At 32.6% G+C, this 19,368-nt stretch overlaps 1 protein-coding gene, 1 non-coding gene and 1 pseudogene across 3 annotated transcripts; 2 read left to right on the top strand and 1 right to left on the bottom strand.

The window, feature by feature from the left end:
- Positions 1-5,625: 5,625 nt before the first annotated feature.
- Positions 5,626-10,739, top strand: LOC100814622 (BTB/POZ domain-containing protein At1g03010). 2 transcript variants are annotated; one of them, XM_003518911.5, is made up of 4 exons: positions 5,626-6,137; positions 7,962-8,028; positions 8,373-9,569; positions 9,950-10,739. In XM_003518911.5, exons 1-4 carry the CDS (start codon positions 6,046-6,048, stop codon positions 10,484-10,486), a joined length of 1,893 nt encoding a protein of 630 aa, XP_003518959.1. In that variant the 5' UTR covers positions 5,626-6,045; the 3' UTR covers positions 10,487-10,739. The 2 variants fall into 2 exon arrangements, with proteins under 2 accessions (XP_003518959.1, XP_014622884.1); XM_014767398.3 differs by lacking the exon at positions 5,626-6,137 and adding an exon at positions 7,692-7,871.
- A 926-nt stretch (positions 10,740-11,665) lies between these two features.
- On the top strand, positions 11,666-11,738 carry TRNAR-ACG (transfer RNA arginine (anticodon ACG)). The gene has a single exon. It is a non-coding gene; the product is annotated as a tRNA-Arg (tRNA).
- A 1,459-nt stretch (positions 11,739-13,197) lies between these two features.
- LOC106796025 (monothiol glutaredoxin-S1-like) lies at positions 13,198-13,789 on the bottom strand (annotated as a pseudogene).
- Between the last annotated feature and the right edge of the window lie 5,579 nt (positions 13,790-19,368).

The following is a 19,368-nucleotide window of genomic DNA, read 5'->3' as shown; positions in this document are numbered from 1 at the left end:
AAAATATTTTTTTTTATTATTAAGTGATAGAAAAGTTGTTAGAAAAGTATTGTTTACATTTAAATCATAATAAGAGCAATGATCTCCTATAGCTGGATTCTATTCTTGTGTCATCTCACCGTGTAAGGTCATCATAACTCATTGGTTACCACGGTTTGCCATCAAATCGGATAACAATGTCATTAGTTAACTCATTGCAATGGTTTGCATGGTTTACCATCAAATCATATAACAACGTTATTAATTACAAAAGGGTGGTGGGTCAAGACAGACAGGTTCCTGATTTTGATGATTGTTGCCTGGTAACTGCATGCTTTGCCTTGCTCTAGTGGAGACAGTCAAGTGCCAGTGAAGCCCATCCGTGCATGATTTCAGGAAACTTGTGGATCAGGATTTTTAGGAGTACAAAACCAAGTGAAATTCTCTGTTGCACAAGCTTCCTGTGAAAGATTTTTAAATTAATAAATTAATAGCTAGTAGTACTTCTATTTCTATATTTCACTGAAAATTTGTTGTATGGCTAATCAGGTTCTCCCTAAAACTCTTTAAACTTTGAACAAACTAGATTAATTAATTTAACTTATTTTGGTTATTTTTAATAGAAAATATTTACTTAATTTACTTAAAGCTTTATTTAAAAAGAACTTGTGTGTTTTGATTAAATGTGAACAGATATTTAGTTAAATATTATTTATGTGTATAATTGATTTGCTAAAAAAATTATTTGGTTGAAGACAAAAGCAATATTTGTCTTCAACAGCTTTTGAATTAATCTTGAATTAAATAATAATAATAATAATAATAATAATAATAATAATAATAATAATAATAATAATATTTAAAATGCAGCTTTTAAAAAGATGCTGGTGTAAAAAAATAATTAGCAGCTTTTTATTTATCAATAGAACATATCTTCTATTTGAAGAAAATGTATAATTCCAGTAAAATTTTGTAGTCCAAAAATAAGGGACAAAGTTCATCTGTGATTTTTAATGTATTTTTGGTACTATTCTTTTAATTAAATTTAAAATTAGAATTTCTTTTTTATCGGTCGGTAGAATTTTACTTCATTAACTTACACAATGGAGGTCATTATTGAATATTAATATCAAATATCGTGAGAACCCAATAATTTTAATTAATAATAATGCCAAAAGTATCGAAAATGTTGTACTTTATTCATTCTTATAATAAGTTGATATAACACTAGTATCGAATATGACCTGTGAATTTTTGCTTAACTATTTTAAGTTTTACTTTTATTCTTTATCTCATCCCCCTCCCCTCTTAATTTGGTTCTTAAACTTAATTAGCATTTTCTGTCTTGTCAGTTCCATTCATCTTTAAATGAAACCATATTATGCAACATTAATTGATTGAAATAAGTTGACAGCTAAGCATTCTTAAATGGTCTCATTTTGAGCAAACAGAAGACAAAATTATAATTTATAATTTATAATAAAATTAGTGACTAAAATGAACTTAAAATAAAATGTTTCCCTGCTTTCTTCTTCTTGTCGGTGCTTCTTCTTCTTTCGTTTTTGTTATTTTTCTCTCTCTTGATCTTCAATTCCAAAACGAGGTAAGAGTAATGTAATTAAAAGATATTATTTTTCTGGTCTCACTTGGAAGTTGGAATCCATTAAAAGGCTATACAATTGGGAGGATGATTCTATTTGTTTTCATAGAAAGAAAAAACATAGGGGAGGATAAGGACGTGCGGGGATAAAAAAAAAAGGTTCATTCATTTCTAATCTTTTGATGGCAGATATACAATGGTTATGGGAATTTGTGGTAGTGGCTTGGTTCATTTGGGACATGTTTCAATAGGGGTGACTAGCAATTTAGGTAATGAGTGAATAAGTATGAGGCAAAAGAAGAAATTTATTGCCAATTATTCTCCATTCTTCTAATGGTAGAGATGTGGTAGCTTGATTCTTTTGGCACATAGACGCTTAATTCAATAGGGTGGTTGTTATGAGTGAATGAGCTTGTGTTTGACTCCTCCATAATGTTTTTGTTTTCCACAGTTAAAAGAATAGAATTATACCTATTTTTTTTCCCATGTATGAGTTTCATGTGAGATTAGATAAAATTTGTTTTAGCATTGCCATGTTTATCTCCATTTTAGAATAAGAGTTCCACTTTCCTCCTATTCTTAATTAGCCATTTCAACATTACTTCTCTTTTCTGCTTTGGATGTATATTTTACACATATCTCCACAATAAGCTAAAAAATTTATCCTTCAACTATCTATCACCCCTTTATCTTTATTTGTACACTTGATATTCTTAATTACCTATCCCTTTTAATATATCCTCTTTTATTTCTATCTTTGAATTGAATTTTAATATTTTTTTATAAAAATGTCAATAATTAAAAATAACTATATATTATAATTTAAATTGTTCATTGTGAATACAAAATATAATTTTTATAAATATTTATTGTAATATAACTAAAATAAACATTGTGAATCTCTAAAATGATTTTAGTTATATGAATACAAAAGATGATTTATTATGAATTTTAGTTATATAAAAAATAAACATTTTGTCTTATGTCATGTAAAAACTAGAATTGTAGCACTAGTTTATTTTATTGGAAGAAAAACACATATTCACTATTGCTGTGGTGAGGCAAAAATCTCTAAAATAATAATAAAAAAAAAAGCATAACCAGTTAATGAATCAAACACAAACTCATGTTCTACCATGTTTTCTTATAGTAAATTTAAATAAAATCCCCTTTTACATGATCCATACTTCTCCATTTTGGAACCATTTTTTTAAAGGCCATTTTGGAACCAAAGTTAAGTAAGAAAAAAATTAATGTAGAAGAATAAAGGAAGTATTATTGAGAAGTGAAAAAAAAAGGAACCTTATATTTTCTTAAATTCATCTTGAAAGTAATAATTGCTCATAAATTCGCTCATTGATCATCGTAATTTAATGATGTTAAAATTTAGTTGTTAGATTGAAAATATTCAATCCTCTCATCTTATACGAAAGTTTGTACACTTAATTATTATGAATTTTCATTTTAGTAGTTAGATTGAAAGTATTCAACATTTATAAAAAAAATTAAATAAAAAAAGTTTGACAAAACTTAAATGGATCAGCGCAATATATTTTTATCTATTGTAAATGAATTATTTCTCTCTATTCACAATTGTTCTTATTGTGCCACTAACATGCTTTTTACGTTAATTATGATTGTTGATACAAGTTTGTGAATTGTGACATCTTGGCTTGCGAAAATATGAGATAATTAAAAATAAAAAAAATGAGCATAAGGCAAAACTTCTACGCTTTATAAAAAGATGTGTATTGATTAAACATTTGCAGCGTAGAAGTTAAATAGTAAATGATATTCTATTAAAGTGTATTTTGTTCACTTAATTTTTTTTTTATTTTGGAATTGAAGACATATATAAAGAAATTAACAATAATTCAAACACTTTGTTAAATTAATTGAATTAAATTATCTTGATTTTTTTACTTATTTAATATATAAGAAAACTTATAATTTTATTATCGAATTCCCAAATTTTTTCTATATATACGTGTGTTAAAAATTCAACAGAATTTATATAAGAATATTAAATTTGTAGGTGAGATATTCACACGCATTTAAATTAGGAAATAAATCTATATCATAGGAAAACAAAACAAATTTTCCTAATACAAGTTGGTGTAATTATGTTGGTGTGACAGTGACAAATGGTAAGAAGCCACACGTTACTGATGAAATACACTTACATAATTGAAACTTGAATTGAGTCCAAGGTTAGCTGCATAGACATTAATCCCTGCGATTGAAGGTAGACTTTTTAGTCTGTGTACCCACTCCCCACAAGTTTTAAACAGGTAGGGTCACATGTTTTCTGCATATCATGATTGTGGCTACCATCTTTCCACACCTGTACTAATGATATTAAGTCTCTTTCACATCCCTATGTGTGAAAAAGAGAAAAACCTCTTTTGCTGTGGTTGTCCCATTTGTCCTCTTTCCATTATATGGCTGCCTTAGAGAAACAATGCTTTTGAGGTACAGTAATTTTTAGTTAACCACTTATTATGCCTTTTTTCTTTTTAAATGAAAGAAGCTCCATAATTGATTCTTCACACAACCGTTTCATAATTGATACCTAGAACTTTAATACATTTCTTTATGAATAGTGCCTAGCATTAAGCTATTAGCCTATTAGTTTCATTCATCTACTTTAGCTTTTACAAGAAAAGCTACTTTTAGAAATTGAAAAAAAAAAGTAAAAATGTTTACATGGACATTATGTGTTGCTATGAAAAGTTATATCATTAAAATGGAAGGATCAGTGAAAGGGAATGGCCGTATCATTCTTAGTTTCAGTCTAAACTAGTTGAAAGAAATTAATGCATGCTGATTCCCATGTCTGCAGACCCGGTACAAGAATCTGCTGTGCCTTAACCTGCAAATCAAATTTAGACTAACAAAATATGGCACCAAACAAAGAAACACTTTGGTAGCACACCCTCCTAAAAAAAGTTTGGCCCAACTAAACTAAATCATAGTTGTGCTATGGGATCTCATACTTTAGTTTTGAGTTTTGACACACATGGTCCACTTTGAAGTCAGAGTGCCCATAACAAGGGAGCAGAAATGGCATGCCATGAAGGAGAAAAGAATGAAAAGTTATGCACATTTCATATTCTCTTACTATTTGATTCTAATCTGCTTCATGCTTTTAGTTCCCTCTACTTAGATAGGAATAAAATTGCAGAGTTACATAGGACCACCTGCCAACTGTACTTATTTCTTTGGAATGAGAAGCTGTAAAGCCTGTAACTTTGGTTCAGATAAATTAATCCTTTTATGAAACAAAATTATCAAATGCAAAGTGATTGAATGAAATGAAGGCCACACCCGATTAATCAAAACGTATGAAATTGTTGATTACCTACCAGACTACTGAACCATACAATAAAAATTGATGGCCTCATAATGGATACCAGATCGATGCAATCTAAGACCATGATTGTTCCCACAGTTGTCACATTGAGTGGTTGTGATGATCACATTAGTGTCTATAACTCTATATCATGAGCTAATATTCATTTAATACGCACACTATTGGAGCTATTACATTCACCTGTCTCTAATTTGTGTCCTTTTTCGTGTTCTCTAACTAAAAGTAAAACATAGTTAAAAAGTAACACTCTTTCCTGGTTGTTATTTTTATTTTTTTCAAGTTTAATTGAAAAAGGACAATGGGATAGGAGATGAGAATAGGTGATTTGGTTCCGGAGATGACAAAACTACACCAGTTCATTTGGCCTTCTTTTCTGACTGAGACAATGCACTAAACTTCAATAGTCATCGTTTAGGTTTGCAAAAAAACACATCTACTACTTGCAAAATCCACTTTAAATTAATGGAATTGGAAATTTACATCAGATGTTGCATCAGGCAAAAAATTCCGTTACTTAAGTCAAAAACATAACACGTACGTATCTGAGCTAATCATGTCTAATATAGCACGGTTCTCATTGTATCATGTAATCCAAGTCATCATTTAAATTTTCCACTTTTGGGGTCTTTACACATAACAGAGGAGTTAATTTATGCTAAATTTATGTTTGTAGCTTTGGCTAGCCATTATTACAGCTCCCAAAAGCAGTGCAAGGCTTCCGGATTCCTACAATTTCTTAAGTCAAAAACCATATAAAAGAAAGAAAAAGTCCACTTGCTCACCACCTTTCACCGAAAAGTGCAAGCACACCTGCGTTTTCCTTCACTTTAGATTAAGTTCATTATAAACACTCATAAAGTATGTTTCAAAACCACCTTCCTCTCATCCTTCCGTCCCTTAGTTAGCACTGCATGAGTTCATGTGACTTTCACTTCTCCACAAGAATCTCCCAAGAGAATGATGCAGAGTTTTCTAGAGGCTTTCATTTAATTAACTGGCATGGAATAGAAGGGTAGCATATCACATTCACTTCACTCAGAGTGACCATTTTTAGTGGGGTACAGTGGGATCATAATTGCCAGGTTTTGCTGAAATGGGAGTTGTCACTGTTGGAGAATTGAAGCCTAGCATCTCAGGGAAGAGGACCTTTCGTCCAAGCTCAAGCATAAGGCATGCCACTGAATGGTAATATTCTACATCTTCTTGAGTATGATTTTTAATTTTTAATTTTTAATTTTTTATTATCTTGGGTTGAATTAAGTGTTGTTTGAAATCCTGACTGTTTCACCTTAATATCCTTCTTAGACATAAGGCTGATTTTTCGTTTCCTAAGGCAAAGTGAATAAATGTGTACGACAAAACTTAACAACGGTAACAAAACAATTTACATGTAATTTTTAAAAATTTGTCACTGAATTTTTAGTGACGCTAGCATTTGTGCGAAAATTATCACTACTGACAAAAATTTCTGCCACTAATACATTAATTTCTTGTAAATGGCTGAGAGTTACTTCTAGAAATTGATCTAATGACCCACCATAACTTAAAAACAGATCTTTTTTTTTCCTTGTATAGTCATTCTCAAATATCTATAATTAGATTTTGAACACATAATTGGATCCAAGTGCTCCACGTTAGAAAACTATAAAACCATTCATGTGTGTCACCTATCGGTTTAAGCTTTTGGGGTTAATGATTCATGACATGGTAATGCATTGTCCACTCTTGAAACGCAAAAGGCTCTTGATGGTTCAGGACACTCCAAGGTTAATTCTCAGCGGTTTTATTTTGGTGGGTCTAAGTGTCCTTTTCCTATAGGATTGTGAAAGTTCAGTTTCTGAGTAGGAACATCACCTGGGAAACTTTCATTTTGTCTTGTCGTATTGCTCGTGTGTGTGTTCATCTCTTTTGTATTCATTCAAATTCCAATTTCCCGCAACTTCTAGTCTGACATGGTCCTTACTCACGACCTGTGCAATTTCATGGTAGAAAGTAGCACCCTTAGCTATCATGGTACAATTTAGACTCTGAAATAGGAAGATAAATCTGTAACATGTAACCTTGACTTTGATGTATAGTCCTGTACTAACTAGACAACAGTATGTTGTTGCCTGGTGAATGGCCAATCCTGATCTGTCTTCAATGAAAACGCCAATTCATGTTTGTCTGTCAATTATTCTCCTGCTTTTGTTATCTTTAGCCTCAGTGGATATGTTTGAAGAGTTTTGAATGAGTACGAAAGTGCGTTAACAATAAGAGCTCACCGACTATGGGAAAAAGTTTTGGTTGGCCGAGATCTCACATTGAAAAGTGATATGGTGAAAACAATGTATATAATATATATTAAGTGAAAGATAACTTTAATCTCAATGAGTTAATTTTTGGAATTGAATTAGATTCTAATTTAAATTTTAAGATGATATCAAAATTTATCCTAATCATTATTGTCATTTCTATTATCATGGAGACCTCATATTTACTAGTAATATAATGGTCACAAATTGTAAAAATAATAATATAACGGTTACAAATCTAAATTCTAAGATGATATCATGTAATAGCCTTGGACATCAACATGACATTGCATGTGTGGCTCAAATGGTTTTCTTTTCTTTGCATGTGGTGGTCACTGGTCAATGATTTGTATTAATGGGTTCCAGAACATAAACAATCGTGCAACATTAAGTTGGACTTAAAGCTCGTGTAGTCGGATTGTTTGAGGTACTGCTAAAGTAGTCCCACTCATTCTGTATTTATTGAGTTGGGGGCCATTCTGACCTACGTACTTGATCTTGGAAGATTACATTGTCTTCGAGTTTGTGGTGTACAAGACACAAACTTTTAATTCCATCTTGTACATTTAATTGCACATACATGCTGCAGCAAAAGACTCTTCCAAGTTCTGATAGTTTCGTTTTGGTAGTAATATGCATAGCTGCACTTGTTGCTTTATATTGAAATATTCATGTCTACGCCATGCAATAATTCAGCTAGGTTTGTAAATTACAGGCCAATATCTGATGTCTCTAGTGATCTCACCATCGAAGTAGGAGCTTCAAGCTTTGCACTTCACAAGGTAAAGAAATTTTAAGTTGCCTTTCTAATATGTTACTTCATATTCAGCATAGTATTCTTTCAGTTTTGTAGGTATTAATTAGTAAATAAATGACATATATATTACTGTGCAGAATATACCAACCATATGTATGAATATTGATTGTTTATGCATGAGTAACACCTTTGAAGAGAATTTCAAGCTCAACATTGGTACACTTGACTAGAAATTAAAGCTAGTAATATAATGATGACTATAATGCTCTATTATTCATGAATCAGTTTAAAAAGAAAAAAAAAACAATAAAAAAGGAGAGAGATGATGCTGCAGGTCTTAAGTTGTTTGTATTTTTCTTTTCTCTACAGTTTCCTCTTGTTTCTAGGAGTGGAAGGATTCGGAAAATGTTGTTAGAAACAAAAGATTCAAAAGTTTCACGCATAAGTCTCCCAAACTTGCCAGGTGGTGCAGAGGCATTTGAGCTGGCTGCCAAATTCTGTTATGGAATCAATGTGGAGTTCAGTCTCTCCAATGTTGCCATGCTAAAATGTGTAGCTCATTTTCTAAAAATGACAGAAGAGTTTGCAGACAAAAACTTGGAGACGCGAGCCGAAGCATATCTAAAGGAGACAGTGCTCCCAAATATATCAAACACAATATCTGTTCTTCACCGTTGTGAATCTCTTGTTCCCATTTCAGAAGAGATTAGCCTTGTCAGCAGACTAATCAATGCAATTGCAAACAATGCATGCAAAGAACAGCTCACCACTGGTTTGCAAAAACTGGACCACAGCTTCCCTTCTAAAACCACCTCAAACATGGAACCTGAAACACCCTCAGAATGGTGGGGGAAATCTCTCAATGTTCTTAGTCTTGATTTCTTTCAAAGAGTTTTGTCTGCAGTGAAGTCAAAGGGATTAAAACAAGACATGATCAGCAAAATTTTGATAAACTATGCACATAATTCCCTTCAAGGGATTGTTAGGGACCACCAAGCAGTGAAAGGATGTTTTCCCGACTTGGAATTACAAAAGAAACAAAGAGTCATTGTTGAAGCCATTGCTGGCTTACTACCAACTCAATCAAGGAAAAGCCTGGTTCCTATGGCATTTCTCTCAAGTTTGTTGAAAGCTGCAATATCTGCATCAGCATCCACTTCATGCAGATCTGATTTGGAGAGAAGGATTGGTCTACAACTTGACCAGGCTATTCTTGAAGACATCCTAATCCCAACAAATTCACATCAAAACACACATGGGACTATTTATGACACGGATTCAATTTTGAGGATTTTTTCCAATTTTCTGAACTTGGATGAGGAGGATGAAGATGATAATAGTCACCTGAGAGATGAAAGTGAAATGGTTTATGACTTTGACAGCCCCGGATCTCCAAAACAAAGCTCAATTCTGAAGGTATCCAAATTAATGGACAACTATCTAGCTGAAGTAGCACTAGACCCAAACTTGTTGCCATCAAAGTTCATATCCCTTGCTGAACTACTTCCAGATCATGCACGTATTGTGAGTGATGGACTCTATAGAGCCATTGATATATTCCTTAAGGTAAGAAATTTCTTCTCCCTTTCACTATCATTTTATTGCAGCTCCAAATCTCGTTAAACTATACTACTTTTGTTATTTGCTAGTGAGTGAAATATGTTTTTTGTCCTTCAAACCTTTTTTCAAAATTCGGTTTTAATTCCCATAAAAATATAATGTTTGTGGTCCCTACATTTTGATAGAAACACATGTTACAATTTTTAGTATATGATGAGAGACTAAAACTGTCATTTTTAGTAAACGTATGGGCTAAGAATATATTAAATTTTTATAAGAGCTGAAACCAAAATTTAAGATACTATTGAGATAACAAAAACATATTTTAAACCTTTCATGGTTCTAGTTACCAATTTGGTTGATTTTTCTATCTTTTTTATATACAGGTTCATCCAAACATAAAGGACTCAGAACGGTACCGGCTATGCAAAACCATTGATTGCCAGAAAATGTCTCAAGAGGCATGCAGCCATGCAGCACAAAATGAAAGGTTACCAGTGCAGATGGCAGTTCAGGTTCTATACTTTGAGCAAATAAGGCTCCGCAATGCCATGAGTGGAGGGCACAGCCATGTCTTCTTTGGAGGAGGAGCAGGACTTAATGGTCAATTCCCTCAACGCTCAGGGAGTGGTGCAGGAAGTGGAGCCATTTCCCCTAGAGACAACTATGCATCAGTGAGAAGGGAGAACCGTGAGCTGAAGCTAGAAGTTGCAAGAATGAGAATGAGGCTCACTGACTTGGAGAAAGATCATGTTAACATGAAGCAGGAGCTAGTAAAGTCCCACCCTGCCAACAAGCTATTCAAATCATTCACCAAAAAACTAAGCAAGCTCAATGCTATGTTTCGGATTAACAGTATCAAGCCAAATGGTTCTGAGAGTCGCTTTCCTTTTCCTAAGAGAAGGCGTCACTCAGTTTCATGACTCCAAAATATGTGTACATATAGAAGAATTACTGTATAGTATATATGTATGATGCATGGAGTGATTGTCACTTGCTATTGAATTTCTAGTGAATAGTGTTTTTTTTTTTTTTTTGAGTAATGCTCCTTGGTTTGGTTAGTTAATTTGTTTGGCAATGATATCATTGATCAAACCTTGGGTGGACTATTTTAAGGGTGGGATCATGGGATGCTCAATTAAACTACTATCCTTTGGTTGAGAATTTTTACCAAAACATTGATATAAACATATAATATCTATAGAGCTGAACACTGGGGACCAGAGAACAGTTTCAAAACATCAAATTTTTGGCTTGTTTTCTCAAACACCATAATGCTATAATGTAAAGAGTTATCGAAATCATAAGCAGGTAATAATTTCTGTGAGGAGAAATGTTATAAAAGAAGCATTGCATGCACAAAGTGAGAAACCGTGTTATATATGTAACCTGTGACAAAATTTGTCATGATTATTTCCAACTTCCATTCCATATTTTTTTGGTAGAGACTCCTATTCCATTTTGATATTTAGAGTGAAGTCATTTTCACATTCTTATTATGAGCTCCACCGACAGATGATTATTTTATCTTATTATAATATATATATACTGGACTAAGCTGTAGGCAGATATAATAAATTTTTTATGCAACAAATAATTTTAAATACATCACGTTTTTATTTTTCCTTTCTGCTTTCAGTATGCAAGCACTTACCAAAACTTCAAAAGTCTTCCCTTTGAAGTATGACGTGCAGCTTGAGCTTGCGCCTACCTCAATAAAAGTGTGTACAACCTGTACCATTATGGGTTGAAGGAAAAATAATCAATATCAAATTCATCATCATAGATTAATTTTTCTCGAATGAGTAGCACGAATAACTTATGATCTGTCCAAAAATCATTGATGTGGTATTTTTTTTTTCTTTTTCTATCTAAAATTACACACACACATAAATATCCGAGGCAAGAAGTTAAAAGTTTGATTATGAAATGATTTTTATTCTCATGTCATTACATATTCACCTTTTATTATCAAAATAAAAAGAATAATACTTTCATGTGAAGTAAAATAAAAATTTATTAGGGAGTAAACCTAAAAGTTAAATATTAATTAGGGACAAAACTATGTTTAAATATAAAAATATTTGAAAGTAGCTTCAAGTGACTCCATGGCCCAATGGATAAGGCGCTGGTCTACGGAACCAGAGATTCTGGGTTCGATCCCCAGTGGAGTCGATAGTATTTAGTATTTAGTTTTTTAATTTTCCAATTGAAAGGCACGACGTCGTATCAGTTCAGTGCTTGCTGTTGTTGCTTCAGGCCAGAAAACGGTGCGTTTTGTTGGACTGATCAGATCCAGGGCTAGGAGCGTAGCGTAGAGATAACGGCGCCATTTTTCAGCGTAATTGGTAGAAATTCCAACTTCGTCTCTTCTCTCCTAAATCTAAGACCTAATAAAGATTCGTTCTTAGCACTTGGGTATGTCCGATTCTGATGTCACACAGTCAAAAATTTATGTCACCGTGACACGAATTGTTGATATTCAACACTGTTCTGCATATATATCCTATGGAGTAAAATTTGTATATTATGAAGGCAACATTTTGAAGCTGAATTATTGTTGGTCCGAAAGGTACTGTGACATATGCGTTTGGAGAAATTAGTGCAGATCAAAGTAATTGGTGGGTGGTGCGGGATCAGTTCTTGGCATCACAGTGCGGACTACGGATTCCTCGACATCAGGTTCTGCTTGTGAACGTGATGTGTGTATTTTTTTTTTCTTTTCATTTCTACTTTAACTACGCTCCTTCTATTCTATTAGGATCTCCCACGTATACAACGAGGAATATGTATGAGAAAGCTATGCCATGACAGATAAATTAGTGTTTTGGTGTCCTGCAACCACCTTATTAAGAAGAAATTTCATTTACATGACAACATTTTTGTATAGAAAATGATGATTAACTTCGTAACTGGAACAGTTGGGTATGAAAATTATTTCATGCATTGTGCATATGATCATATATAACAGTCTTACTAAATTGAATGGGTTGATAGTGACTTTTGTTTGTTTGTTTGTTTATTTATTTGAAGATTACAATCTAAGAAATCTTGAGTAAAACGTAACCTACACAAATGATTAACACTGCATATTTACTTGATCAACTACTTTTTATTTATATCGAAACACTCTTTGCATGGATTTTGTTATCTTGATTTTCTTTTTCTTTCCGTTAATAAGGAGCCTTCAGTGGTGAAGTGCATGTTTTTTGTTTCTCATTTTAAAAGTCTTAATTTATTATTTGAACAAAAGCTTGTTTGTCATAACTTTTGCTCTTTTCATATTTTGGAGATTCCTAACGAAATTGTAGCAACCTGAGTTGGCTTTATAGGTTTGGTTTAATAAACAAGAATACATCATCATTAATCTTGGACTTGAATTGAGATACCTATATTTAATTTATTTATTAATCGAGTGCAAGTCAATACAAACAATTTTATTATACATCACTTTAGATTTGTCTGAATTATATTCAATCTTTTGTTATTTAAAAAATTACACTATCATTTTTATTATTATTTTTCCTTCTATGCAGGGTGGGTATTTGTTAATTCTCTCATTTCAAGTTAAAATTTTCATCCAAATTCCAAATGCAAGTTTTTATGAAAATTAGAATATATTTCCTATTATAACTGAGCCTTGCATAGTTGCATTTGATAACACGTGCATGCCATGGCCGATGGTCATGTCTAGCATAGGCTTGACTTACATTATTCAAGAAATGAGAATGACATTGTGCACCAGAACAAGAAATGAAGAATTAAGAGTACAAACAGACTAGAAGAAGCTCTGTTACTAAACCTTCTGATATATAGTAGTCATAGCTAGGAACTATGTAGTAATATTATTAGCTTTAAGAAGATTAGAGCCTCTTGTTTGATTCTCTAGGGTGATTTTGCATTGCATGGCTATGAACTCCGGATAAATATTGCTCTAGCCCTCAAAAGCAACTGGGCAAGCTTGTTTTGGACGTTGAGGCTTATGACTTCATCAGCACCACCTATGTTGTTGTCCAATGAACACTACTGGTACAGTTGGGCGGCAACCCAGCTGAATCAGTGCCCTCTCTATTTGTTGATCATTTGCCATTTTGTCAATCTCAATAACCGTAGGGTTGGCACCAAAGCTGCATATGAGAGCCTTCACAGAATGGCTAATGCAACATGTGCTCTTGCTGAAAATCACCACTGGCTTGTCAGTAGTCAAAGTTGCCAGCAAGTCCATTGCCATATGCTTTGGCAAAGCGAATGAGGAGTAACTTATTGCTGCCTCATTGTATCCAACCCATGATCGTGGCTATGTACCTATTGTTATGTTTTTAGCTCTATCATCTGCAAATGCCAATTTGTCATGGAATATTAATACATTAAATTGTAGACTGCATTGTGAAAACTACAACATCTGAAAAATAATAGATGTTCTAAAAGTTTTGTCATTAGTGGATTCCCAATATTCCCTCTTTGCTTGATAGTAATCACCCATATGCTTTGGCAAAGCGAATGAGGAGTAACTTATTGCTGCCTCATTGTTTTCAACCCATGATCGTGGCTATGTACCTATTGCTATGTTTTTAGCTCTATCATCTGCAAATGCCAATTTGTCATGGAATATTAATACTTATTAAACACATCTTCAACTCAAAATAAGGTTGTCCAAAATTCCAAAGAATGAACTAAAGATTCAGTATGTGAAACAAAATGATAAAAATTACATGTCCAGAACTTCATGCACACAAAGTTTGAGATCAGAGCATTATGTTTCAATGTCCTCTAGCATGAGATCCTCCATAGTCATTCATCTAACCATTTGCTCTCATGAACACAAAGTTTGAGATCATCACATGATTCAAACACAAACAACACACATGGAATGAGTTATCACATTCCTAACTAATTGAGAAAAACGGGACAACATGTAGATATACATATCATATAAATGTGTATTTACTTAAACACAACTCACGTCATTCCACCACTTGTCGCATAACATCACATCCCAACACAACACATCTCATTCATTTTCATATCATTCACGTACTTAAGGATCAAAACACAATATCACTCAACCAATCAATATCGATCAATACACAAATATTATGCAACAAATATATTAAGACTCAATCCTATATGCAATGTGGTGTCATATCAGTGAAAAATCTCGTCGGACGCCTAGAAGCACATGACAAGACAGACCATACACTTATAAGTCAGGTTACTCTCACTAGGTAAAATCATAAGTAAACCAGTCAGGGTCACGTTGTTTTGCGAGAATGATCTAACCATGTGGGATTAACATATGCTTAAAGGAGCACTCAAACCAAATGTATTTACTCCCAAGACATAGATTCCGAAGAGTCCGTCAAGGCCTCTCCCGCCTAATTCAGGTCTAACCCAAAAAAATATTTTAGCACGCAAATTGTATCTGTGAATTGTACTAAAATACACGACTCTTCAATTATTCTCAAAATAATTTTAACTCGGCACATCTCAAAGTGATTAAACTTGTTGAGTTCCTACAGTGGATCCCATCATAATATTCGTCGTCCTTAAAGGATCTTACAGTCGTGTGATTATACAATTCATAACTCACAATTCAGTTCATGCAACATCTCAATACATATGTGATCTCACAATTTAACACATACTCAATTTGTCACTTACACACAGTTCATCACACTTTCGTAATCTCAATACAACATGTTATTACACCTCATGCATCATATACATGTCACACAATAATAATATTAATATGTTATGTTCATATGATTAAACCCCTTAAATAATTTTTCATAATCATATCAAAATCAAATGAATCAAAATCATAGGTCAAAAATATGAAAACACTGAAAGCACTCAATTTCATAAACTAATTCGCATCAGGGCATCAATTAGCCCATCAAACATAATAATCTCATAATTATAATCGTAAAGGCAGAATTACAATACAATAAACATCTCAAAATAAATCTCAATTTGATCTTCTAAGGATCCTTATACATGTTCATTTTAACCTCAATTGTGATAAACCCATCCCTTACCTCTAAGCGGGTTCACGTGTGTAGTCCGATAACGATAGCGACGTTTCTAACGGTTTCCTAAGATTCCTCCAACTTTTTCTCTGATTGTTCTGTTAGGGTTTCCAAGCGTTAGAGAGAATGAAAAAGAATTTGAACTTCAATTTTACTGTCTGTGTGCGAGGGACATGTCTTCTTCCATAGACATTGTTTCACAAATCGCAACGTTGGGGATGTGCAAAGATGAGTTCTAAACCTGGTATTCAAATTTCACAACGATCCAATGATTAACGAGTCTGGGATTGTAATTTTAGTGGAACAAGTTTGAGTGTATGCGAAAAAAGGAAAGAGTTTTGGGAGAGGAGAAGGAAAAATGAATTTGAGAAAAGAGATAACATAGACGCATCACAAATGTAGAAATTGATCTAATATGTCTTTATTTATAGCTACGGTTTTCTCAGCTTATTATTTATTCTATTTTTCTTTATTTTATTATTTTATAAAAATCAATTCTATTTTACTTTCTATCAAATGAATAAATAAAATATCTTTTTTATTTTCTAGGAACATATATTTATTTTATTTACCTTAAAACCATTATTTTAATTAATAAAAAATTTTCTCCTTATTTATTTAATTATAAAAATCTCATTAATTTTTTAGAACTCTATTTATTTTTAAATTGAATTTTTTAAAATTTATTTTACAAAAAAATGAGATGTTACATACTCACTTACACCCCTACTTATACTTTATTTAACATTAAATTTTAGTAATTAGTTTTTTTAATATTAAATGACTAAAAAAATAGTTAAGAGCCGAATGTTTAAACAAGAACCTACTTTAAATTTCTAAGAGATGCTTAACATGTACAGCTCCAATGGCACGATAATATTAAGTATCAGCGCTTAATTAGTAGGCAAAAGTAATATAAGTAGCACCTTTGAAGGTGGCCTAATAGAAAATGAATTAGAGAGTCGAGGATTTCACTGGACTCCCTATATTTGTGCTTTTCTATATACTGCATTGCATGTGCTGTATTGGTAACAAGTTGCCTATTTGCTGATAAAAAAGAGAAAGAAAAAGTTGCCTATTTGTTGAGGTAAACGTAAACCTAATGAATCCAAAGACTTTCTTCAAGAATAGGATTCATGGTGGTGGTGCATGAGGCATATATTTTATTTTTGTCCATATCCGTCTAACTATGCCACATCTCATCACAGTGGTATAGTTTGTAATGCTCTAAAAATTAGTCCTTTTCGGCAGTTACATTGCAGAACAATCTCAATGGTCTAAATTAATGTTTCCAAATCACATACTAGTTTGTCTTGTATCTGATGACCAGACAAAAAGTGAACTAAAAAACGAAATCATATGATTAGATCACTTCCTCGTGTGTAATAAGGTTGAAGACATGCACTTCTGTTATAACCCCCAAAACACGAAATGACCAGCCTGCAATAACAACACTAAATTAAAAAAGATCATCTAAGACTATGACTTAAAGTGTTAAAAGTTTAAACTTAAGTTATGTTTGATTGAATGAAAAAGGAATAAAGATAGGTATACATATTGTCAAAAACTAAAATGCGTTTTTAAGTTCGACAGAGGCTAGAACAAATTGGGACTGAAAAATTGTTCGTTCTAACTTGTAAACATATGTTGTTCTGTTTATTTATGAAACTAGTGTTTTTCATAATTGTGGGTTTTTTTTTATATATTTATAAATGAGGTATTCGCACAACTCAACTCATCCACAATTTGATGTTCCTTTTAGACCTGTGATAATCTGATGAGGGGAATATGTAGTAAAAGCCGTATGAGGAAGAAACAAAAATAGAAAAGGAGTTAAAATATGCGAAAAAAAAGTAGTGGAAGAGCGCACCAAGGATTATCAAAGAATCAGCAGACGTTTTTCAGCATACAAAATTGGACCACAGATTAAGGTTGCTAGATTATATATATATATATATATATATATATATATGTCACCGTCTGGTTGTTGCTACTTGCAATTTAAACCATTATGCTTAAGTTTAATTTTAACTTTTTTTAAGATGCGAAGGAGTACTTATATTCTCCTGATTATTAGTAATAGTAATACGTTTAAACATGTGAAAAATATGGAGTTCTAGAGTGTCAGTCGTGAATCTGTTTATGTTATCTCTCACTTGAATCACCTCAACATATATAAAATGAGCAAGCTTGTTTTAATTTGGACATACGTTGAGGCTTATGAGTTCATCAGCACCACTTCAATGAACACTGCTGGTACAGTTGGGCAATAATCCAGCTGAGTTAGTGCTCTCTCTATTTTCTATTGAATAATGATATATAAACACCTAATTATTTTAAACATCCCATCAACTCCTCTTATTTTTTTTTCTATTTCTTTCTTTCTATCATATTATAAATCCTATTAAACCTATATATTTCTCTCTCTAGTGTTAATAGATAATAGGGGTGTTTATCTAATATTTTTCTTTTCTATTTTGTCAACCTCGATAACCGTTGGGTTGGCAACAAATTAAGCTAGCTGCATGAGAGCCTTTCACAGAATGCATGGCTAATGCAACAAGTGCTCTGCTGAAGATCAGCAGTACCACTGGCATGTCATAGTTGCTAACATGTCTGTCCATTGCTCCAAAACCTGAGATTTTGAGTATTTAGAAGGAGTAAGAGTTGGTTAACTCTTAACTCTGGTAAAAGCGGCTTGAGGAATTATTTTTATTTTGCTCTTTTGAACTTGAGCTATAGAGAAGGTCCATTTATATTAGCTTCAGCTGGTTTATTCAGGGAGATGACACTGGATATATAGTTGTGCATGTAAATGTTCTAAAAGTTTTGTCATTAGTAGATTCCCAATATTTCCTCTTTGATTGCTTGATAGTAAGTAACCACCCATATCCATATGCTTTGGCAAAGTGAATGAGGGGTAACTTATTGCTGCCTCATTGTATCAAACCCATACCTGATCGTGGCTATGTGCCTATGTGAAGTTTATAGCTTTATCATTTGCAATTGCCAACTGGTCATGGAATATTATTGATACGATAAATTGCAGACTGCAATGTGAAAACTATCTGGATAATCTAAATAATCGAAAACTTGTTTAGTTAACAATATGAACAATGGGAGAGGACTTGGATTTGAAAGTGTAACAACTTGCGTTTTATACATGATTTCTAGAAAGCTACAAAGAATAGCTTCTCTGTTGGACGTGTTGTGTGTACGTTTCAGATTGGATTCTAAATACACTTAATTTCTTAACAAGATTAGCACCGAGTTCAAATCCAACTTACTGAAGGTATAATCTCAAATTTGTATTCCAACATTATCCCTTGACCAATGGGATAATTTCAATGTTGTGAGTTTATATTCTAAATAATAACATCTCAAGTTTTTAAATTTTATATGAAAACACCGGAGATATCATTATATTTGGGTTAAATTTTGAGGAGGGTAAACATCGAAGAGATCTTCATCGATGAACCATGCACAATCATATAAGTGAATTTTAACATCATGCTTTAACATAAAAGCTTAAGGTTTGAATTTGTGAATTTTTTCTTCACTTATATGATGTTTAACTTTATCATTTTTATCTTATACGAGACTTTACCTTATACTTATATTCAAACATTATCCCTTGACCAATGGATAATTCTACTAAAACTAAATAACTATCTTGAATGACTCAAATATAGAGGAAATGAACAGATGAACATAACTTCTATATAATAATTCCAAATTGCATAGTGATTATCCCCAACATTCATTTTTAACAGGTG

This window comes from Glycine max, chromosome 2 (assembly GCF_000004515.6).
Source record: "Glycine max cultivar Williams 82 chromosome 2, Glycine_max_v4.0, whole genome shotgun sequence".
In the NCBI taxonomy this organism is placed as follows: Eukaryota; Viridiplantae; Streptophyta; class Magnoliopsida; order Fabales; family Fabaceae; genus Glycine; species Glycine max.
This window is presented reverse-complemented; position numbering and strand designations above follow the sequence as displayed.

Coding starts and splice junctions, on each gene's coding strand:
- LOC100814622 (XM_003518911.5), top strand. CDS start 6,046: ATGGGAGTTGTCACTGTTGGAGAATTGAAGCCTAGCATCTCAGGGAAG. Junction 6,138..7,961: donor ATAAGGCATGCCACTGAATG/GTAATATTCTAC, acceptor TGTAAATTACAG/GCCAATATCTGATGTCTCTA. Junction 8,029..8,372: donor CAAGCTTTGCACTTCACAAG/GTAAAGAAATTT, acceptor TTTTCTCTACAG/TTTCCTCTTGTTTCTAGGAG.